This window comes from Carya illinoinensis, chromosome 13 (genome assembly GCF_018687715.1).
Source record: "Carya illinoinensis cultivar Pawnee chromosome 13, C.illinoinensisPawnee_v1, whole genome shotgun sequence".
Lineage (NCBI taxonomy): Eukaryota > Viridiplantae > Streptophyta > Magnoliopsida > Fagales > Juglandaceae > Carya > Carya illinoinensis.
In genome coordinates this window covers 16177982-16203288 of record NC_056764.1, presented here as the reverse complement: position 1 = coordinate 16203288, position 25307 = coordinate 16177982, and the positions used below count along the sequence as shown (strand labels likewise).

Here is a 25307-nt window from a genome sequence, read left to right as displayed (position 1 = left end):
GCTTCCGTTGGATGAGGCTTTCGTTTAGAATTATTGAATGGAAAATGCTTAGTATATCGAAAAAGTGTACCAATCAGTATATTTTTTTAAGTATTTGTGTGTGTTTTTTAATTATTTTTTTAAAAAAATACATATAAATGTTTTAAAAAAATAACACTGATTGATGCCAATCATTTTTGTCTCTAATAGAATCCACGTAAATTTTAACCAAAGATCATGTAAATACTCCTACATTTTATTCATCAAACACTTGGCTAAAATAACTTTTGCTACAGTAATTCATATAATTATGTGCAACTGTAGTTTTAACTGGGAACGCGGACACAAGTGGTGTATGGTTGTCGTCAACTAGTGCCATAAGGTGTTGAGTTAAGTCTCCCAACAAGCGTAACCCTCGTATTTAGTTGTTACTGTTGAATTTGAAACCCTAAGCAGATTGTCGATGATAAGCCGGAGGAAGGTGAGGATGATGTTGAGCCATTATACCCCTTATGTCCTAAGTGACACACATGATACAATGGTCGGGACAAAAGGTCGCGATCCCATGTACGAGAATACCCATTGAGCATCTAGGGCTGAATCGTTAAAAAACCCAACTCATAATTGACGAATTCGAAAAAATTGAAATATTTTGTGTTGAAATATCTTATATTTGATTTTGGTTCCACTGAATATTAATTTACATTTCAATGTAGGAAAATTAAAAGGTAAAGGTGAAGTTGAGTTTGAGAAAGTTTAAATTATTTCATTATTTTTCATAAACAGTTTATTAGTAATAGTAAATAATTTAATATTATTTATAAATTATTTATTATTATTCTAATATATTGGTCAACTATTTTATTGTTAATTTAATCTAAAATACCATTTAGCATTTATCTCAGCTAACTTGACTCTCGGTTGCCCCCCTGCATAACGACGTGAATATCAGAGTCCAAATCCACAATCTACACCGTTTTGGACAAGACAGAGGTGACAACAACTTGAGTGTTTTACTGTGACAGATGCAGGCCTTTTTCCTGGTTTTTTCCCTCCTTACGTCGGTAAAGTAATGTACGCGTTTTTTACTCAGACCAATGGATGAACATGCGGCTTTTTTCCCTCCTCTCGGTCTTCCCTTTCGGACTTTGAGGTCCTTGGTTGTATGATCTTAAAAAAAAATAGTAAACGTAACCGTTTCACAGCTGAAATTATTGAAGACTCGTATTTTAATTATTTAAGAATTTTGTAATTTATATCTTAAATTATTAAAATAATTATGGAGCGTCACCTAATTTTTATATATTTTATTCGAGTAATTCTACATTCAACTGTTAATTATGCAAGTTTTATACAGTCACTATAAAAACTTTAAAAAAGATGATAATCTACTATTAAATTTTATTTTTATTCTTATAGAGATTCTATATTTATTTATTTTTTTAAATAATTACTCGACGCTTATATAATTACAATTGCAAGTATAATTTTTCATTTTATCTCAAAATCTAAATGTGTAATATATTAATTTTGATAGATTGAGAGAAATTTTCATCTCATCTAATCATTACAAATTTCTTAAACTCTTACACAAAATAGAACAAATAATTTAAATTTTTCAAATTTTAAAATAAAAATTATATTCTAATAATATTTTATTCAACTTTCATCTCAATTCACTATATAAACCATTCTACTGTAAATAAAAAGAGGAGAAAATCTCATCCACCAGTCCTGTCAGATAACAAAATTGACTTTTTTAAATAATTTGTTTGCTTTAAAAAATGACATTTTTAGTTTTTACAGTATTTTTGTTTTGTCAGTGTTCCATCTTATTATTTAATAGAATGAGCTAATTGATGAGATTTTACAACTCAGCAAGCTAAACAATAACATTGAAATCCAAAAGCAGAAACGATGGTAGTGCAAAAATTGTTTTGTACTTATCCCTATTTTAATTTTCCTCTAAGCCTTTGCCAATTTAACAAGAAGGATGCTGATATTCAGCCTCATGAGTTTGCCGCCTTTAACTTCCTGTTAGTTGAATTGTACCTTTTTTTTTTTCTTTCAAATATCTTTTAAAAATCTTTAAACATTTTGTTAAAAAAAAAAAAAAATACACTTCACTAGTAGTTATGGGGGCAAAATTAATAAAAAAAGAAATTAAAATATCCGAGCAGTAACTTTGAGAGGGTAAAATATGATTTTCTTAATGAGAAACCAAATTTTCCTCTAATTGTTTATGTTTCTTAGTATATTAGCACACTATACTAAAACAAGCAATTGGAATACAACAATGCACATAACAGAACATGTCTAAGAGAAGTGACAGCAGTCAATGCAAATATATGAATGTAAATTGGAAAAGAGTCGTGCCATATAGCAGCCTTGAAATTTAAGACGCCCCTCAATTTCGATGACATGGAGGAAAAAACAAAAATGGTTCAAATAGAATGAAGAAAAATCCGATGGAAGCAACCCTTATGTTGTCGTCTCTGTCCAAGGAATAAGAACTGTCTTCACAAAGTTGTCTAAAACCTTAAGCCCCAAATTTGAAACCATCTTCACATAACCATCGGCTTGTTAGAAATCCATTGCTGAAGAACTCAGAAGGAAGAACCGAGAAGGTATAACACATAATTACCCTTTTTATCTTGCCAAAGGTCCATTGGCGTCTATTCTAAAATTTGTGGACTCTAGGGCTTTACATTTTGAATTAAAACCTTGCAAGAGAAATAGCGTCAAAGATTATTGTTGTATAGCATATTATTCCTTGAATCGGGACTATTGAAATAAAGTATTAAATGTGTAATATTGTATTTATGTCTATTTTAATTAATTAATTATTTCATTTATTAAGATTTTGAACTTTCTTGTTATAATTTACGTGGTATTATTTTACGATTTTTAGCTGTGAAATTTAATTTAATGTGTTTTCCTGTTGTTAAATATTGTTCATTATTTACATTCATCTTTATTCTAAATTATTTTATTGTTTTATTGTTGGATTTTATTATTTTATTTTATTTAATTACTACGTTTAAATTATTTTATTTAACTTGCCATTTTGAAATTCTTTTCGTTGGATCAGTTTTGAGACCCCTAATTGAAAAGACTGGGTCATATTTTTTTCCTTCTTTTTTCCTTTTTTTTTTCCTTTTCTCTTTTTCTTCTTTTCTCTTTTCCCTTCCTCTCTTTTCCTCTACTGCTTTCCCGCGTGCGACCCCCTCCTCTCTCATTTTCTCTCCACCAACCCAGCCACCGTGGGCCGCCAGTTCTCACTGCCCACCTCACCGTCCTTACCTCACATCGGCAACCTCTCCCCCACCACCGATTTCCACCATCACAACCTCCATCCTCCCACGGTAGCCAACCCAAAACCCACGGGTTTCTCCTCCATGCGTTGTCGTACACCACTCTAAGATATCGCCACCACTACCAACCACCTCCTCCCTCACCGACGACCTCCCCACCCTAGTCTCCATCCCCCACAATCCCTCCCTCTCTCCCCACGACGTTAGAAACCCATTTGGGTTCTCCCCCGTTGCGCCACCGTGCGCCACTCCTCGGTGTCACTGCCTAGTCCACTCCACAACCAAACTCGGCCCCTAATGGCAACTCCTTCCCCTCCATTGAACACCCAACCCGAAATGGGTTTTACTTCCTCTTGTGGCTAGATCTTTGTCGTCTGCCGCCACCACTTGCCTCTTAGCACCACCTTTAGTCCCTCCATACCCCTCCATAGCCAACCAAGCTCCCCCTCCATTTTTTCTTGTTTGAGACCCACGACCAACACTTTTTAAATCTCTATCTACCACTGCTCCGCCACTTTTGGCGCAACCTTTGGTCTTCTAGAGTTGTCTTTCGTTATTGTAAGTATTTTTGCAAAGAATTTTTTAAGATTTGAATATATTTTTGTACTAATATATTTTCTGCTATCCTGGTTGGCTGTGCCAGACTTTGAGTCCGAGAAGTATGGGTCGAGTTGGATTGGAGAATTGGTTTGTTTATTGAATTGAATTATGCTTGGGTGCTTTTATGTTGTGTTTGTTGTCATGATTTTTATTGCATTTCTGCATGCATATTCAGAGAAAGGATTTTGGGTATATTTGTAATGAATGAATTGAAATGATTGTGAGAGAGGAAAAATGAACTGTAGGGATGGTAGTAAGTAGTGATGGTGGTAGTCCCGCCTGTGCTTCCTGCTTATGGTGCACATGGTAAGGATGGTGGTAGTCCTACCTGTGATTCCCGCCTACAGTGATTTGATAAATGTATATGTTGGGCCATTTTCTAGAAAAATGACGTTTTATAATTAAATGTATACAATTACAATTTTTTAAAAAAATGGTGGGTTTGTATTTGGGTCATTTTCGAGGAAAATGACGGATGATATTGAATGGCATGTTTTGGGTCAAATGAGATTTCTGGCGTGTATTAAAAATGGTCATTTTCGAGAAAAATGATGGTTTTAGGCCACATGCTTGTTTCTTAATGTGCACGCATGTATGTTGGTTGCATTAATGTGTTCATATCTCTTAGGTTATTTGATTGATTACTTACTGATATTCATAATCTCACTGTAATAATCCTACCTTACAGTTCTGTTTTATAGAATCATAAATTTTGATATAGATGAAGATATTGAGCCTAAGGAATTGGCTTCGCTAGAGGAGCGACATGTGGTCACTTTGGATCATGGGATTTGTTTTCCACTATTATTATGTATTTTGTTTTGTATTATATTTTTACTAGATTACTATATAATTTTTTTGGGCATTTTTATTTCGGTAGACATGTAATTAAAATTATGGTACTTAGTTGACTTCTTTATTTGTCCATTACAATTTTATTATAAATGTTTGCATGTTGCACACACTTCAAGCACTTAACATTGGGATGCGTATCCGTGTTGTCATCATCCTGACATGATTCCTTCATTTTCATATGTAGGAGTCAAGACATCACAGAAGATCGGCAAATGAATCACTTGATCAAAAAACATGAACAAAGTAATTTTTTTTATTGGGTAATGAATAATAACTAGATTAAGGGGAAGATCCATTTTTCTTTTGTCTTGTTATCATGCATGCTTTTACTTTATAGCTAGCTCTCTTTGACAAACTTTTTTTTTTTTTTTCTTTCAATATGCCTTTAGCCTATTTGGCTTCTGGATATTATATAAGAGCAACTTATGCTTCTCAATAAGTAGAGATTCCTCTCTTTAATTATGGCATTTGGTTCCCACCCTAACTTTTGTTCTCGCTGAAAAGTGAATGAGAAGGAGATTGATGAAGTGAAGGAGAAGAGGGAAGGGAGGAGAAGGATATGAAGAAAGGGAGAGAAGAGTAGGGACGTGTGGAAATCGAAAGAGTGAATAGGAGAAGGGATAGGAGAAAGGGGGAGAATGAAAAATGTCTAAATATGAGGGTAAAAAGGAAAATCACATGTGCTTTAAGTGGTGTGCATGATGAGGCTTCCGTTTAGAATTATTGAATGGAAAATGCTTAGTATATCGAAAAAGTATACCAATCAGTATATTTTTTAAGTATTTGTGTGTTTGTTTTTTATTATTATTTTTTAAAAAAGTACATACAAATACTTTAAAAAAATAACATTGATCGGCGTCAATCATCAGTGTCCCTAGTAGAATCCATAGAAATTTTGACCAAAGATCATGTAAATGCTTCTACATTTTATTCATCAAACACTTGGCTAAAACTACTTTTGCTACAATAATTCATATACTTATGTGCAACTGTAGCTTCAACTGGGAATGCAGACACAGGTGGTGCATGGCTGTCATAAGCTCGTGCCGTAAGGTGTTGGGTTAAGTCTCTCAACAAGCGTAACCCTCATGTTTAGTTGTCCTTGTTGAGTTTGAAACCCTAAGCAGACTGTCAGTGATAAATCGGAGGAATGTGAGGATGACGTCAAGTCGTTATGCTCCTTATGCCCTAAGTGACACACGCACTACAATGGCCGGGACAAAGGATCGTGATCCCATGTACCCCGCTGAGCATCCATGGCTAAATAGTTAAATAGCCAAACTCATAATTGGTGAAGTTAAAAATACTGTAATATTGTGTTGAAATATCTTATATTTGATTTTGCTGCTAATGAATATTAATTTACATTTCAATATAGGTAAATTGAAAAGTAAAGGGAAGTTGAGTTTGAGAAAGTTTAAATCATTTCATTATTTTCATAAACAGTTTATCAGTAATAGTAAATAATTTAGTATTATTTATAAATTATTTATTATTCATCTAATATATTCGTCAACTATTTTATTGTTAATCTGATCTAAAATACCATTTAGCATTTATCTCAGCAACTTGACTCTCGGTCGTCCCGTCGCTTAACGGTGTGAAAATCATACACCAAATCCACAGTCTACGTTGTTTTGGACAAGAAAGAGGTGACATCAACTTGAGTGTTGTACTGTGACAGATGCACGCCTTTTTCCTGTTATTTGCCCTACGCTAAAGTCGGTAAAATAATGAACGCGTTTTTTACTCAGACCAATGGATAACGTTCACATTATGCGGCTTTTTGGCTTACGACTTTGAGGTCCTTGGCTGTATGATCTGAAAATAAATAAATAGATGAAGAAAAAGTAAACGTACTCGTTTCACAGCTGAAATCACGCGCAATATTCGTTGCTTTAAAAAGAGTCTCTGACATCACTCGTGAGTCGTGACATTCATTACTTGGCGGCAAATATATCCTCGCTGCCAAACTTTTGGCAACTTCGTAACGTTAGTTGTAGCCGACCGGCTTGTTTCCTGTTATTTGTTTATTTTTATTTCTTTATCTGATGTTTACATAAGTGGTTTCAAATCTTTCTAGGATGTTGAGGTTTTGACTTTAATGTAATAAAAAAAAATTATGTGGAATATTTTTTTATATAGAAGGACTCTTTATTAATGTGAAAAGTTATATTATTTTTTTAATAAAAAATAATTATTTTAATCAGTCATATCAATAAAGTGTATAAAAAATATATAAAAATAATTGAATATAGTAAAACTCTAAACATTAAGTGCTATTTTGAAAATATCCTTTTTCACATTTAACATGATAATGGAAACTGTGTTCAAATGAAACAGTTACAGATACAATTTTATTTTTTTGTATGAAAGTAATGCACTTCGCCCATTTCATCTTTTCCCAAACAATCGAGGGAGCCCTATGAAATAAACTTTACTTTTTTACATTCTGAAAGGAAATGAGTTGTGATGATGAAGTTGTTTTCGTATATAAAACCAAAAGCCCATCTTCAATGAGCGTGGTTCGACCCAGTAAGCCCAATAACGAGCCGTTAAGAGCCCGCTTCCTTGGGTCCACAATAGTAGCACACGCAGCGACTTGAATAACAACGAGAAGAAATATTATTGGGAGCAGTTGACGCACACCTTACGTGGCATTGGTAAAAGACCAAATTGTCCCCCCAGCTTTCCGTTCCCTCCCTCTATGGCAAACATTTGATTTTTGTGAACGAAACAGGTCTCATTTGCTCCTCTACCCCGAACGTGTGTCCATTCCGTCACCCATCCCCCCACCAGGTAGCTCAGCCCACTCTCCCCCTCGTCTCGCTCATCCTCTCCCACAAACTCCCATTCGTCTCGCTCATCCTCATCCTTTCATCTTCTCCGATCTCAACCCTCGAAGTGAAGCAACCACCGACCTGAACCCTCCCCACCACGACCTCAGCCCTCTCTAGGAGATCAGTCCCCAAGCGGTCCCTAACTTCACCAACGCGAAGCCCTCAGTCCATTCGACGCAAAGTCGCTGTCAGTCCATCGAGACGAAGCCGCCCTCAGTCCACCGACGCAAGCTCGCCCACAGTCCACCGAGGCGAGGGAGGGGGGAGTCCACCTACTCAAAGCCACTAACAAGTGAACCGGTTCTGCCTCTAAGCCCCCAAGCCCTCAGTTTCCCGAAGCCTGCAACTATCCCCCTTTCTCACCCCCCCGGCCCCTGGCGAGAAAAGCTTTAGTGAGATTTTGGACACTACGATTTTGACTTTTGTGGGATGCGATTTCTAGTTCGGCCGATGAGATTTCGACTTCCTTTTCTCTGCGATGAGATTGCTTCTTCTTCTGCACTAAGATTTCTTATTCTTCTTCTCAGCGATTTCAACATACTCATATCTGAACCACACAGTCCACCGACACGAAGCATGCAATCCACCGACGCGAAGCCCTCATTCCATCGACGTGAAGCCCTTAGATTTGTGGGAGGGGTAATGTATCATTTATTGTAAATAATCTTCTTCAAAATTTTTCTTGTATTACTCCTTTTTTCTCTATGATTCTAGGTCGGTCTTATGCATTTCTTTTTTTCTCTTTGTTTACTCCATTCTTTTTTCCTCCCGTGTTTAGGTATATTAGCTATAATTTAATGGTAATTTGCTAGAAATTAATGGGGTTGTTTCTGTATGATGCACATTACATATCTAGTATTAGCTAGAAATTGGAGATTGCTGTAAAAGCAATGACGTATTCCTCAAATAGCAGAAATTTCTTTCAATTTGTCTCAGGCCGCCCACTTATAAATGAGCATCCATGTTGGGTAATTCAGTTATATTAAGATTTTTAAGCTCCTAACACTATAAGTTTTGAAAACTTTAGAGATCATGACGTTAATATTACACACCAAATATTGGGGGTGTTCCCCATTTACGTACACTGACTAAAGAGCAAAAGACAAAAAAAATTCATAATCCAGACAAAACAAGTCCCTTATTTATTTATTTTTTTGTTTATTGATTAATGGATGTGTGTGAGATTAATCATTTATTGATTAATTTCTTTGCTTTGTTTTTATCATGGATGTGTGTGATTACTTTATTTGATTTTATATGGTGAAGAAAATATTTCCCCATGTTGATAGTGATAGGTCAGAGAAAGGTCCCCATGTTGATAGCTTTCAGTGCTTTATTTGTTTGTGATGTTGTAGTTAATCAAGCATGATAGTGATTTCTTTGTTTAATTTTAATTTCTAACTGCTACTGTATAAATGGTTTGAAAATTGCAAACTACCATTTGTTTGCTTCTGTGCCTTATAATTGCATACAAGCCATGCTAGATTTTTATTGTGGTCTTTGTTATTCATAATTTTGTTATGTAGCTTGTAGGAGTGCGTTCCTCTTCTAGCTCTGGTAAAGGAAGAAGCCATGACGGGGTAATAAACTATGGTTTCAGCCTAGTAAAAGGAAAGGCTAATCATTCGATGGAGGATAATCATGTTGCTAAATTTATATGGAAGAGACATTAATTAGGGCTGTTTGCCATATATGATGGCCATTTGGGAGATACCTTTCCTGCCAACCTACAAAAACATTTGTTTTCCAACATCGGCCTAAAGGAGTTGCAATGTTATTTTGAATGATGAAGAGATCATTGTAATTTTCAGTCTCACTAAGTTCCATATTAACTGTAATGGTCTACATGATTTTTGTATGGATCAACTGTAATGGTACTCCCCCTATGTAATGTAGTATTTATATGTTGTTTGCAATTGGACAACAATTAACTCATGATGTAGCAATTAACAAGAATGAAATGCTGGTTTTCTCATGTACACAATAAGTGTACTTGGGGCTATGCATATTTTAGAATGAAAAAGATCTTTTACTTATAAAAAAAAATATATTGCAAATGTAAGCAAGTGAATTTTCTATGCTAGAAGCTATATTTTGGTACATGCCACTTTAGAACACTGATTTGCGCTTATCATAGTTTTATAAAGTTCAATAAAATGAAAGTGGAAGCATGAATCCAAAAAAAGGAGAGTAGAAGTGTAACATCCTGAGGTTCTTCATAATTTGTCCCAGTTGCACGGCAAACATGACTTCCTTTTAGTCCTTAAAACAAATCCACCAAAAAGGATACTCAAATGTTCCAAAAAGGACCAAGATGGCATGGTAATAACAATACATGGGAAAGAATACTTATTCAGGGCGAAACCCCCTGTCCATGTTATCTCTGTGACTAGGAATAGAGAAGTGCCATAACCTGCCTACTTGTTTCTTAAGGTACCCATCACAAAGAAGTCAATGTCATCTACGTGACAAGAAAATTATTGCAAGAAAACATAAAAATTTAGAGCTAAACCAAAATAACAGAAATTCATATAAAGCTGTTATATCCATCAGTCTGAATTTCAGGTAGATATAAGTATATACACAAGGTACACATGGTGGATGTAATCATAGTCAGTGAACCCTTTGGATGCAACCCCACCAAAGACAAATACAACTCCCACGGCCACTGTTTGGCTGCAACTATTTCCATAAATCTTTAATTCTGAAGGTGTCTAGAGTGTTGTCCAATCTCATTTTCGATCTCCATCATTATTTCTGCAAAATTAAAAAACAAAAAAAAAAAACAAAAAACATATATGAGGGATGGATTAAACTTCCATTAATTCATCTGGTTTGGCCAGTAACAAACAAAAGAGCAAAAATGAAACATTAATGCATTTACAAGTCTAAATAACTTGAAGTTCTACAAGGGGTACTTATATAGTAGATAGTAAAAAGGAAAATAAAATAGGCTGTGAACTTAATACCAAAGAAATAGTCAGAAATGGTGCAATCAAACTTTTTAACTAAACTAAAGTTATACATGAACTAAATCTATAGCATATGAAAATCAACATCTTGTCTTTGCTTCCAATCTTGTCAATTTTAGTCAATCTGAAGCCATTCAAAATATTGGGTGGAATATTTACCAAAATTTAAGACCATATCTAAAAATGGTAGAAACAGACAAATCATATAATGAAAGTCATAATGAGGAAAATTTGTCTAATGATAAACAGACAAATTAGTAGTCTCTTGCTTGTGAAGGGAAACAAAGGAGTGGTTATGTCATTCAATATAGAGTTTGGAAGGGAATCATTGTATGTTTTGCTGTTGTCAATCCCGAATAGATTTTAGAACTGGGATATATTTTCACAGGTTTGATATGAATAAAAAATCAAAATCAAACTCAACTCAAATACATTTGAATCCAATTTATTGAAGTCATCTATATGATTTTTATTTTTATTTTTTATTGAAGTCATAGAGCTATGAAGCATATATGAGGCTGTTAAGGGTCATGTACCAGAGGAATGAGATATTACTAGAGTTGGTGTTTTAAGGGTTAGATTGAGCGCTTGTGATAAATTAATACAAGAAATTGAACAAGAAACCGAGATAAAGATGGAATTTCCCTTCAAAACGTGATTTACCACAAGCGCAACACAACACAAGTTGTAGAAAAAAGAAAAAAGAGAAATCCTTCCCGTGAAATGCGCAAAGAAGCTCTTTAACTATAGTAGGCAAAAATCCCACCAGCAAATCAAAGGAATAAAGTTTGACAATGATTATTTCTCAAATCGATTGACATTTTATTCTCTTTATTTTTGAGATAATGGCATTTTCCTTTTTCTATAATTTGCAAAAGCTCTATGAACAACAAAGAATCTTCCTCCAAAGTAAAAAAGTTGCAAGGTATCGGATGAAGACACCAAGTATGGGCGATGCGGAAACTTACCGGATGGAAATTTACCGAATTCTTGCAAAGTTGTTTGTCTTGCAGAGGATGATCAATGGCGATGCAGGGTGCTGGGTTGAGGATGTGCGACGACAATGTGGTACCTAGAGCAGAGAAAGGGCGACGGCGGGTGCTGGGCACAAATGGGATGCAGGTGTTGCAGACGCGGGATGAACCTAGAATTCAAAACGCATCGGATATTTGGGTAAAGCGAGCATTTTTAACTTTTTACAAAAAAAAAAAAAAAAAGACACGTATGGTGTGCTACGGATCAACCGTGAACAGTGGCTGATCCGTAGCAAAACTCCAAGGAGAATCTTATAACAACCATCCATTATATATCCATGAGAAGCGCTTCACACCGATCGGCCTGCAAATCCCACAAAAACAGCCATTCATTCATCTTAAGCCACGTAAGCAAAAACACTCTAAGAAAAATACACTTCACCACATAGAATCAATTTGTATACTAACCCGTTTCTCATTTGCCTTCTTGCCTTCTCTTCCTCGCTGCTATCTGTGCATTGCCCTCAGTCCGATGCCGACGCCAACTCAACCATCTCAGTTCGATGCTGATTGGTATGCCGATTGGTGTGCTACGGATCAACCGTAAACAGTGGCTGATCCGTAGCAAAACTCCAAGGAGAATCTTATAACAACCATCCATTATATATCCATGAGAAGCGCTTCACACCGGTCGGCCTGCAAATCCCACAAAAACAGCCATCCATTCATCTTAAGCCACGTAAGCAAAAACACTCTAAGAAAAATACACTTCACCACATAGAATCAATTTGTATACTAACCCGTTTCTCATTTGCCTTCTTGCCTTCTCTTCCTCGCTGCTATCTGTGCACTGCCCTCAGTCCGATGCCGACGCCAACTCAACCATCTCAGTTTGATGCCGATTGGAATTTTACCCTCTGCACTGTATTTGCATCCTCTGCCCTGCTGCCTAGATTGAAAATATCTTCTACAACATTATGCTTCTAACCAAAAAAGTGAAACAAAACAAAGCACATATTCACAACCAACAAAAGTAATTAAACTACAGAATTATCATCACCACCAACACATTCCTGGAACTAAAGTAAAATATCTAGACAATAAAATTCTATAACAGCAGCCATTACTCCCTAACCTCAGCACAGTCTTTATTTTAATTTTATTTATTAAAATCACCAATCTTAATCGTAGACTCCTCCTGAATATTCTCATGTACTACTAAACATAGTGGGAATGTTTAGAAAGAAAAACCATTGACCCCACATGTCCATAAAACAGAAAGAAATTTTTTTTTTGGATCTCAAGTAATTGGTTTTCAGCTGCCAAAAGTAAGCCAGATGAACAACCATTGACCGACCGACCTTGTAAAACACAGATTGGAGAAATCGCGAAGAGAGATGGGTTGAACGAAGTTAATGATTTCTGAAGCAATCGCAAGGGGTTCTAATTTGAAATTGTGAAGAGAGATGGGTTGAACGAAATTCTAATTTCTGAAGCCCCAAATTCGTTTCTGATGTAGTGCTGGTCCATGATAAGTGTGGTGGAAGTCTTAGGTATTGGTATGTGATTGGCAGGCTGTTGTTTGACTAAAACCAACCCAATCGGTCCCAAGGAATTCTCTTATCCTAGTACCCCCCTTTACATTGTGTAGTAGGCTTGCAACCTGACCAGCCCAAGTCGGGTTTGGGCCCAACCCAACCCCGTCGCCAAAAATTTGCCAAACCGACTTGACCTGTATTTTTTTTTTTTTAAGGGGGGGCTCTTTTCTAAAAACAAGATTGTATAAACTCGGCTTCAAACTTAACCCAATGAGCTCGAGTATGAAGGAGCGGGCCTAGTCCTTTCGAACAGATCTGGTCCGAGGCTTTTTCTGCATAGGCCTAGCATGTAGTAGTCCACCCCGTGTTAGGGGAAAACAAAAACAAGTGGATTGGGCTCCCTTAATTCCCAACAAGTGTCTTCGTTGTAACCCTTATCAATCGACAGTCAGCCTGTGATAAGCTTTCTCCCAGTTCATCAAATGACTAGAATTGTTGGCCAATTTGAATTTGAATCACTTAAAATTGAAAAAGAAAATCTGTTTTATAATATTTATTGTTCAAGCAACCGCATTTAAGAAATGAGAAATGATATTTATAGTTTTAGAATGCGCAAATTCAAACACTTAATTTGAAAAAACGAGGTAAAGATGAGATCCATATAGAAAATTATTTTTTAATGGTAGACCTTACCTTTTTTTAAAGAGAGTGCGCGAAACTTACACATCCTAATACTGTATCTAACATTAATTTTAAGAAATTTGCAAAGACAACAATAAATGTTAGAAGATTTATTTTAGATATTTATATTTCCCCACTCTAGATGCTTAAAGTTGGAATTAAAAAATGTTGTTATTCATCCTGATCGAATCAGGTCATTCTTAGTTCTATCAGCTTATGTACATTGGTGTAATTTGCTTTTAATTTAAGTAGTTGATATAAGGAGACATTTCAACTATATAAGATAAACTAGTGCATTAAAATATGATAAAACCTAAGATTAAAATTATTACTATTTTTCTTATAAGAATTCTTAGAAATATTTATCCAACGATGTCTCTCTTCCATTTACATTATTATTGTGTTGTAACCTCGTGCTGTCTTTCAATTATCATACGACGTCGTATAATAATTAAGTTCACAGGCTTTGACCATTAAGGGAAAGAATAATGATAGCTAGTCTTATCACTATTCTACTACTCTTTTACTACTTTTTTTAATTTTTTAATTTTTAAAAAATTTTTCTTTTACTTAATGATTAAAAAAGTGATTATTAGTAAAATTTTATATTTTTAAAATTTTTTCTTAATGATTAAATATATTAAAAAATACTTAAAAGAAAATAAAGAAAAAATAAATACATTATAAATAATAAACTAATGGTAAAAGAGTTGTAAGTCTATCATTATCCTTAAAATTTTTCCTTTAATTTCTTTTCAAGTAGGGTTAATTCAGTCCAATTCGATCAGTTCTTGGAGAGTTTTTGGACCGGACTACACTCTTTCGGTCTAGACTTTTCCCATCTTGAAGGAGTCTCTCAGTGTGGAGTTGGGAGATGGGCTGAAATAAAGAGGCTATCGTTTCCATCATCTTCACGTTGAACATCTGTTGATCTCAAGGTAGTTAATGCAATTATTACATTGATTAATTTACTCATATAATTTTCTGGAAACTGAAAATATTCTTCTTGGGTTTCCAGGACAAGTGGCGAAATCAGTTACGGGCTTGTTGCGCTCAGCTGCAGAGCAAGAGAAAGGTTACATTAGAACTATTTTTGTTAGCTTGTGGCAGAATACAAGTTTGTTGTTTGGCATATCTCCATCTATATATGATGCCCTCATAAATAAGATATACGGATACACCTCTAATCGTTTACTATTAACATTCAATCTTTAACATTTTATGATTTCTATGTGATTTTTTTTTCCTGATTTTGTCAGTAATATGATTATTATTCTGCTGTTGGCATAGTAACCGATATTGAGCGTCATGTAAGTGGCGAGTGAATAATTATATCCCTTGCTGAACTAGGGTTTTATTAGAAGGGGAGAGTCTGAGGAGAAGTTATGTTCATCTTCCAGATTTGTTTACTATAGTTCCATGTTTAAACTCTTGAGGTGAGTACTCTTATGGCTTGTCATACAGTTCTTTACTGCCTCTTAAGTTTGTTTCGTCGCTCATGTAGGTCAAGCAAGGGCAGAAGCAAGCAGCACATCGAGTGCCAGAGTCTGTTCTGTGGCGCGTTAGAGAGTTGGCCACGACCTATCCATATCCAAGGGAAAGCAATTTTAAGGTGGCATACACTGCCCCCATTTCTTCATCCTTTCCAGCCGCCATTAAAAACAGGTCCGTGGCTTTGACAACTAGTGTCTGAAGATAGTTGAAGGCAAAGAAAATAATACTAGCAATTAGCGAACTGCTGTAGGTGTGAAACCTTTACTAACTGATAAAAGAGAAAAGAATGCTTGGAATGAAACTGCATCTTTCTTTGCTTTGTTTTTAGACAAAACCTTAGGACCGGTCGGGCTGTAAATGAGATAAAAACAGCCAGCCAATAAAAACCCAACACGTAAGCCTTCCACTGAGACCTCCGTAGACCTGCATTACATGTGAAAATTATTTGGGGCATTTGAAATCAGAAACACGAAACGGAGTAGGAGCTTTATGTGGCTGATGAGTTGGTTTACGCTCTCGGTATTGGTCAGATCACTCGGCGGAGTGGTGGGAGGGGTTGTGGTGGAGATGGTGATGGCGGAGGAGACGGAGAAGCTGTCTTCGGACCGGCATATGCTTTCACGGCGGAATGCAGCAGTGGCGAGGCACTTGCCGGTCTGGAGGAGAGCCATGGCGTCCTCCATCAGCCTTAAATGGCAACAAGCTTGCCCCAGAACCAAGTACCTGCATCAATGGCGTAGAGAGAGGAACTGAGTTAACGTGAACGAGTTTGCACTTGGGGAAACGACCGACTGAATCGCAATGAGATTTTGAAAATTGCAAAACTTCCTCTGATAAATTTGTCTTTTCTTCTACTTTAAATAGAAGAGTTGATTTTCTTTATGCCAAACGAGGCTGGTAAATTAAAGTGAATATTAATGGGTGACGAACGACGAGTTTCATGATGGCAGACGATTTCTCCCACTCGTCTTCTACACTTTTGGGGTCATGCTGAGCTGCGGACGGTGTTGAGAAGCATCGGTCCGTCGGCGTTGTGCTGCGAGGCGTCCGTCGGCGTCGTGCTGAGATGGGGCGTCCGGGAGAAGGGCTATGCGAGATGGGGCGTCCGGTAAAAGGCAGAAACAGACGGAAATAAGCTGATGAATTGATGATTCCCTGTGGTTGACCCCATTTGTCTAACACTGTTTTTTCCTACGTGGCACTACGTGAATGGAGGGCTGTTTTTATCTCATTTACAGCCCGACCGGCGTGAAGCGTCTCTCTTGTTTTTATTCTTCTTCGGTGGGTTTTTTTTTTCTTTTTTTTTTTTAAGGCAAAAACGTAGTTTTCAAACATAGTGAATTTCTAACTTGTGCCTTTGTAATATATGCTATTGTTTGTGATGTTTGCATTTTGCCTTGAATTCCATACCAAAAGATTAGTTGTACGGTGGTTTCATGTCTGCGCTGACTTGGATTTCCCCCAAATCTGTAATCCTTGTGGTCAATGATTGAAGCTCTCTATAAAGGTGATTTCCTAGTACAACTTGCACCTTAACGTTTTCTTCACTGCATTATTCGTATACCTATTTATGTAGGTGACCCCAAGTACCCAACTGCTGCCTCGTTGACTCCTGACTTTTTCGTGGCATCTTTTTTCTGTTTTATTAGTTTCTGGACGTTGTAGACTTTCAAGTTTCAAGTTCCCCTCCGTCTCTATAACGCTCATCAGTGAACATATTAAATGACATTTTTAAAGGTACATGGAGGCCAAACACTGCAGCCCATCGGTTCCTCGTCAATATGCTTATACTTTATTAGAGGATCTCTTGATTTTACCTCATTTTTTTAATGTTAGGAGACCTAAATTATGGCACCAAGCAGAGATGTCATTTTCCGGGAACAAAGACAGACGCAGTGTCCCATCCAAAACTTGTTAAATAATAAAGGATTTGACTACAGAATTATGGTTTTACGACGTTGTCATTGAGATTATTTGAATTAGTTCTTTGGCGGACATTTTTTTTTTCCTTATTTTTTTTGGATCCTCACACTCCAAGGCGTGGAATAATTGGCCAAAGTCCCTATCTAGGTGCCAAAGAGACAGAAATATTGGTAGGCATTTGGACACTGTCGGACCAAATCCTAGAATCCAAATAAAGCTTGGAGATCTTCCCCGCCACGCGTCCCATGTTGGGCCGCTCATCTGGATCCACGTGTACGCAATCCAGCGCTAGACGTGTCAACTTCTCCACCGCCTCCACCGGGAACGAGTCCCTCAATTTGCTATCCACCCACCGTCTCAACCTCCCCTCCATATCTTTCCCATCGTCGCCGTCGCCGCCACCTTCGATTGCCATTCTCGCCGTGTCTATTACCGACGTCCTCACGTAATCACCCTTGTCATATTTGAACTTGTAAGGCTCCTCTCCCGTCAGCAGCTCCAAGATTACGATCCCAAACGCGTACACATCCGATTTTTGCGTCGCTATACCGGTGGATTGGAATTCCGGTGACATGTACCCCCTCACGCCTTCAAATTGCAGCTTTCGACTGTCTGATCGCTTCGATTTCGAAGACGACTTTTTTTTCAAATCCTCTTCCTCTGAGACCTCCTGGATTTCGCCCTTGTAACTCGCACTCGAACCCGTAGCGCGGTCTTCTTGACCTTGGTCCTCATCGATCTCGCCGCAGAGTTGTGCGGCACCGAAATGGCAAATCTTGGCGTTGAAAGAAGGCTCGGTGACCACGATACTGCTGCTCTTGATGTGATTGTGGACTAGTCTCATGTTGAGCCCCGTTTTGTGGTGAATGTAATCGAGGCCGTGCGCCAAATCCGTGGCGATCTGCATTCTGGAAATCCAGGTGGAGAGCACGGTGAAACTCCGGTTCCTGGGATTTCGCAGACAGTCGGAGAGGTTGGCGCCGTCGACGAAGTCGTAGACGAGAAAAATGTGTTCGCCGGAGACGGAAGCGCCGAGGAGCTTAATTATGCTGACGTGGTGGCTTTGGAAAATAAGGGAAAGGAGTTGTCTGAGGCGGGGCATGTCGATGCTGCGGCGGAACTTGCGCTGGAAAACGAGGACATCTTTGCCGCGGAGAGTGCAGCGCCAGGAGCGGGTGGAGGAGGCGGAGGTGTAGGTTTTGGAGAGGAAGTTGGTGGCGGAGCAGAGCTCAGAGTAGTCATAGATGTGGGGGTTCTCGGGGAGGGAGTGGCGGAGGCCGGTGAGGGAGGTGCGGGAAGTGCGAGGGGTAGAGGTAGGAAGGGCAGCGTCGATGGCCGTCTTGGATTTGCACATAGGCATTCAGATTTATTTTTATCTTTTCCTCTCGAAGTGGTGTTGGGGTTAGGGAAAGGGAAAGGACTCGACAAGACAGAGAGAGAGAGAAGATGATGGGATTGGAAAATAATAGGCTTCCGTTTAGAATTATTGAATGGAAAATGTTTAGTGTATCGAAAAAGTATACCAATCCGTATATTTTTTAAGTATTTGTGTGTTTGTTTTTTTATTATTTTTTTTAAAAAGGTACATATAAATATTTTAAAAAAATAACATTGATCAGCATCGATCATCAGTCTCTAGTAAAATTCATGTAAATTTTAACCAAAAATCATATAAATGCTTCTACATTTTATTCATCAAACACTTGGCTAAAATAACTTTTACTACAATAATTCATATAATTATGTGCAATTGTAGCTTTAACTAGAAATGTCGATACAGGTGGTGCATGGCTGTCATAAGCTTGTGCCGTGAGGTGTTTTGTTAAGTCTCTTATCAAATATAATTCTCATGTTTAGTTGTCATCATTGAGTTTGAAATCTTAAGTAGATTGTTAGTGATAAGTTGGAGGAATGTGAGAATGACGTTAAGTCGTTATGCTCCTTATGCCCTAGGTGACACACGTGCTATAATAGTCGGGAGAGAGAATCGTGATCCCATGTATAAGAACTCCCGTTGAGAAACCATGGCTAAATAGTTAAAAGAGCCTAACTCATAATTGGTGAAGTCAAGAATACTGTAATATTGCGTTAAAATATCTGATATTTGATTTTGCTGCCAATGAATATTAATTTATATTTTAATATAGGTAAATTGAAAGGTAAAGTGAAGTTGAGTTCGAGAAAGTTTAAATTGTTTCATTATTTTTCATAAACAGTTTATTAGTAATAGTAAATAATTTAATATTATTTATAAATTATTTATTATTCATCTAATATATTCGTCAACTATTTTATTGTTAATCTGATCTAAAATACCTTTTGGCATTTATCTCAGCAACTTGACTCTCGGTCGTCCCCTTGCTTAACGGTGTGAATATCGTAGACCAAATCCACAATCTACACTGTTTTGGACAAGACAGAGGTGACATCAACTTGAGTGTTTTACAGCGACAAATGCAGGACTTTTTCCTGGTTTTTGCCCTACGCTAGGTCGGTAAACCGTAAAATAATGAACGCGTTTTTTACTCAGACCAATGGATAACGCTCACATTATGCGGCTTTTTAGTGGCTTACGACTTTGACGTCCTCGTCTCTATGATCTGAAAATAAATACATAAATAGAAGAAGAAAAAGTAAACGTACTCGTTTCACAGCTGAAATTACTGAAGATTCCATATTCTAATTATTTAAGAATTTTGTTATCTATATCTTAAATCATTAAAAAAATTATGTAGCGTCACCTAATTTTTATATATTTTAATCGAGTAATTCTTGTTAATTATGTAAGTTTTATACAGTTATTTTAAAAAAAATGATGATCTATTATTAAAATATTAATTTTATTTTTAATATAAGTTCTATATTTATTCATTTTTTTAAATAATTACTTGACACTTATATAATTACAATTACAAGTATCATTTTTCATTTTATCTCAAAATTTAAGAGTGCAATATATTAATGTTGATAGATTAGAGTAAAGAGCTGTAAAACCCTAAAGAATCCGATCGAGATTATGAAGTATATATTATTCTTTGGAATAATTTAGCTCCTATCAGATATTAATTAAGGGATAGAGGAAGTGATAATTATTCCTTAATTAATAGTAATAATAATTAATAAGATTTAAAAGGTACTTCAACCCATTATTGAAGTACAAATTATATAAAGATTCGAACAACATCACACATACAATAAACAAATTCATCAATATATGGAATTGAACAAGAGGTGATGCTTAGTGTGTACATATGTATATTTTATCACTCCATTATTGAAGTGCAGATACAATTCTGGAAGACAATCGTGTATACAAAATATTTTTTTTTCTTATATATAAACCAAGTTGTACCTACCTAACCCTAATTAAGGATGTATTCTATTTAGGGTTGGCAATCTATTTTCGCGAGTCATATTTGTGCTGTGTTAAGTCATAAGTATTATACTATATGAGTCAATCTGATTTAATTAAATGAATTAGATCCTAAAATCTTAATACGATCCATATAAATAACGAGTGAAATGATATAACCTGCTTAAATTGGTTAATAATTAATTTTTATTGGATTAACCTGAACATGATCCATTTAACCCATTTCATATAAATAGATTGAATTGACCCATGTATTTATTTTTTAACCCAATTAATATAATTTCATATATAACACATGAATAACTATATAAATAACTCATAATTACAATTGAATTCATGATAAAATATTTTATTATCAATATTCAAACTAATAATACATAACCTATTTAAGAATTGTGTCTTATGGGTTCAATCTGTTTTGACTCAAATATATTTATATCAAATTCAAATATATTTATTTTTTACTGGATTTAAAAATCGTGTCATATATAATCACATCTATAGCTAAAATATTAAAAACTATACATCCAAATTAATTGTCTCTAAAGAAATATTAGAAATGAAATGAATTAGATGTTGACGCATGCAGTTGTTCACACCACCGGCAGAAGCCTGGAAAGAAAATTGGTTTTTTTATCTTGAATGGAACAAAGAAGTCTTATAAAATGACGCGCAATATTCGTTGCTTTAAAGGAAGTCTCTGACATCACTCGTGAGTCGTGACATTACTTGGCGGCAAATATATCCTCGCTGCCAAACTTCTGGCATCTTCGTAACGTTAGTTGTTGCTGATCGGCTTGTTTCCTTTATTTATTTTTATTTCTTTCTCTGATGTTTACGTAAGTGGTTTCAAATCTTTTTAAGATGATGAGGTTTTGACTTTAATGCAACAAAAAAAATTTATGTGAAATCATTTTTGTTAATTTTTTATGTATTCTATTAATATAATTGATTATATTATTTTTTTAATATAAAATAATTATTTTAGTCAATCATATTAATAGAGTATATAAAAAATATGAAAAAGTGATTGAATATAACAGAATTTTTAACATAAATGTTACTTTGAAAATATCATTTTTCACATTTAACATAATAATGTAAACTGTATTCAAATAAAACAGTTACAAATTAAATTTTATTTTTTGTATGAAAATAATGCAATTCGCCCATTTCATCTTTTCTCAAACAATCGAGGGAGCCTATGAAATAAACTCTACTTTGTACATTCTAAAGGGAAATGAGTTGTGATGATGCTGTTGTTTTCGTATATAAAACCAGAAGCCCATCTTCAATGAGCGTGGCCCAACCCAGTAGGCTCAATAACGAGCCATTGAGAGCCCGTTTCTTTGGGTCCACAATAGTAGCACACGCAGTGACTTGAATGACAAGGATAATCTTATAACAGCCATCCATTATACCCCATTACCCCCCTTTATATGTGTAGTAGGCCGGCAAACTGACCAGCCCAAGCCGTTTGGGCCCAACCCAACTTAACCGCCAAAAATGTGCCAAACCGACCCGACCCTGTACTTTTTTTTTTTTTTTTTTTTTTTTTTTTTTTTTTTTTAAATTTTTTTTTAATTTAATTTTTTTTTTTGTTTTGGGGGGCTCTTTTCTAAAACAAGATTGTATCAACTCGGCTTCAAACTTAACTCGATGAGCCCGACTATGAAGGAGCGGGCTAAGTCCCTTCAAACAGATCTGGTCCAAGGCTTTTTCTGCATAGGCCTAGCATGCAGTAGCCCACCCCGAGTTAGGGGAAAACAAAAACAAATGGATTGGGCTCCCTTAATTCCCAACAAGTGTCTTGGTTGTAACCCCCATCAATTGGCAGTCAGCCTGTGATAAGCATTCTCCCACTTCGTCAAATGATTAGAATTGTCGGCCGACTTGAATTTGAATCACTTAAAATTGTAAAAGAAAATCAGTTTTTATAATATTTATTGTTCAAGCAACCGAATTTTAAAAAATGAGAAATGATATTTATAATTTTAGAGCGTGTAAATTCGAACACTCTATTTGAAAAAATTAGGTAAATATGAGACCTGTATAAAAAATTATTTTTTAATGATAGACCCTATCTTTTTTCAAAAAGAGTGCGCGAGACTGACACATTTTAATACTATATCTAATATTACTCTTAAAAAATTTGCACATACAATAATAAATGTTAGAAGATTTATTTTAGATATTTACATTTCCCCACTCTAAATGCTTAAAGTTGGAATAAAAAAAATTGTTGTTATTCATCCTGAATTGGGTCATTCTCAGTTCTATCAGCTGATGCACATTGTTTTAATTTGCTTTTAATTTAAGCAGTTGATATAAGAAGAGACTTCAACTATATTCTCAGTTCTTCGAAATATTTATCCAACGATGTCTCTCTTCCATTTACATTATTATTGTGTTGTAACCTTGTGCTGTCTTTTTAATTATTAAACGACGTCGTATAATAATTAAGTTCCCAGGCTTTGACCATTAGGGGAAAATGATGGATTTTACCCGGCTGTCCCATATCTCCCAAAACCATTATCGAAATTCGAAATGGCCCACTAATTATCACTGCGTAGTAAATTCTCGAGTGCTCATTATAAAAAGATGATAAAACGGCAATCAAAGTAAAACGTGAATTTCAAAATTTTCCTTTCGTTTCTTTTCAAGTAGGGCTGTAGGGGTGAATTCAGTCTAATTCGATAAGTTCCTGTAGAGTTTTTGGACCGGACTATACTCTTTCGGTCTAGACTTTTCCCATCTTGAAATAGACCGAATTTACATTTGGACCGGACTAGACTCTTGCCAATCTGTCCAGTCGGTCCGTCAGTTCTTTAAGTTGGACCTTGTCCAAATGGGCCAGTTCTTTTCACATTCAGCCCAAATGACCTTGCTACTTGCTAGTCAAGTCTTGGTCTAAATCCTTGCTTTTATCCCATTTTCATCCTGATTATTAACATACAAAAAATAAAATAAAAAAATAAACTTGAAAAAGATGCAATATGCCAACAACATCCAAACTCTAAATAAAATAAAAATACAAAAAAAGGAAAAAATAAAAATAAAAATTATCCATATCCATCCAAAAAAGATTATCAATCATACTAATAAAATGAAAAACAAAAAACAGAGAAAAATAAATTTAAAAATATCTCTAATCATCCAAACTCCAAATAAAAGAAAAAAAAAAGTGAAAAAAAGTAAAGGAAATGACATATAAAAATTATTACAATTGACAATCCATATATTTAGCCATAACCCACCTACTTATAAAATGATATTACAAATTACAAATGATTGAATTGTAATAGAAAAGGAAATGCCACAACTCCAAGTCTCCACAACTTCACAGCAAAAACATAACAAACAAATAATAAATGTCTTAGTTTAGAATTTTGTTTACGCTAATGAAAATAACTAGTTTAGTAATGTATTCTTATCACCTTATTCATTTGTATTAGATGTAGACATTGTATTCGATACCTCTATAGAAACAACAACGTCCATTTACAAGAGACCCCGTGATCATAAGAAAATGACAAAAATTGAGAGGGACAGTAAATATTTAATGAAACAAATAATCCATGCATTTCATCATGATCAACACAACATCATGTAAATAAGCGAACAGATTTTGCAATTATAAGATCAACTGGTCTTAACTGACTAGAACCATTCAATCCGGTTAGTTTTTCGATCCTGATCGAATTCTTTACACTCTATTTCCAAGCATATAATTGATTGAGCAAGTTTAAGTACTCCAAAACTTTTTCAAACTAATCAAGTTTCTTGACTAAGAATGTTTTAATCATAAAAGTAAATTTACGAACTGATGATAAATTAGACTGTAAAATTATTTTTTTTGTAACATGAAGTTTGATCTAACCTACTTTTACTGTAAATTTCCTTTTGTGAAATCTCTATCAACCCGCATCACTTCTCTTATATATTTCTCTATTTTCCTCAACTTTTTCTTACTGTTTTTTCAAAGACATCATTTGGCATCACTAATTAAATTACCACATTTTTTATTTCATATTATACCCCAAGCCATCAGACTTCCAATGTTATTCAGTATGTACCCAACCGTCCATCTGATACATTAACTTCGAGGCCAGGAACCCTCAAACGATCCAATGAAAAGGTGGAAAATGAGTTTTTTTCCTTTTTTTTTTTTAATTAATATATAATAACATAATATATATATATATATATATACACACGAGGTGATTGACAGTAGGAATGAGTATCCACTATCCAATTCATTGTGTGGTATTCAACATAACCCGCGTGAAAGAAATAAGAACGTGAATATTATTCTCAAGGGAAATGGGTCCAGTACTTGATAAACACATGCTTTCTTCGTATCAAAAAGCACATGAATGGTCATTGTGACCTTGGGAATAATCCCTACATATATGGCTACAAATCACTAAATTTCCATCATCATCTTCATGCGACGCCACAGCAGACAGCATATTCTTGAAATTACAGCACCGCATGCGGAGGGAGACTTGTGTATAATTTAACCAATTCTAGTTACTTTCTTTTTATTTGATAAAAATTTGCATCAGATGTATATTTGGAATATATTAAAGCGGGAAAAGATTAAAAAAAAAATGCCAGTATTTTGACCGAATTGATGGTTTAATATAAAGAAAGATAGGCATATCAGTAAAATAATCATGAGATTTGAACCGTTCGAAGATTTTATAGGAATAATATTAAATTTTGTTGTCTATTTATTGTATTTGATTAAACAATTAAAGA

The 25307-nt window shown here is 35.4% G+C and overlaps 1 protein-coding gene and 1 long non-coding RNA gene across 2 annotated transcripts; one reads left to right on the top strand and one right to left on the bottom strand.

Moving 5' to 3' along the window:
- Positions 1-14574: 14574 nt before the first annotated feature.
- Positions 14575-15574, top strand: LOC122290779. The gene is made up of 3 exons (XR_006236552.1): positions 14575-14691; positions 14772-14828; positions 15258-15574. It is a non-coding gene; the product is annotated as an uncharacterized LOC122290779 (long non-coding RNA).
- A 1543-nt stretch (positions 15575-17117) lies between these two features.
- LOC122290778 (lysM domain receptor-like kinase 3) lies at positions 17118-18650 on the bottom strand. Its single transcript, XM_043098418.1, has one exon. It carries the CDS (start codon positions 18528-18530, stop codon positions 17310-17312), a length of 1221 nt encoding a protein of 406 aa, XP_042954352.1. The 5' UTR covers positions 18531-18650; the 3' UTR covers positions 17118-17309.
- Between the last annotated feature and the right edge of the window lie 6657 nt (positions 18651-25307).

Bases quoted from the DNA above. Each gene is read 5' to 3' on its own strand.
- LOC122290778 (XM_043098418.1), bottom strand. From the start codon at position 18,530: ATGCCTATGTGCAAATCCAAGACGGCCATCGACGCTGCCCTTCCTACC.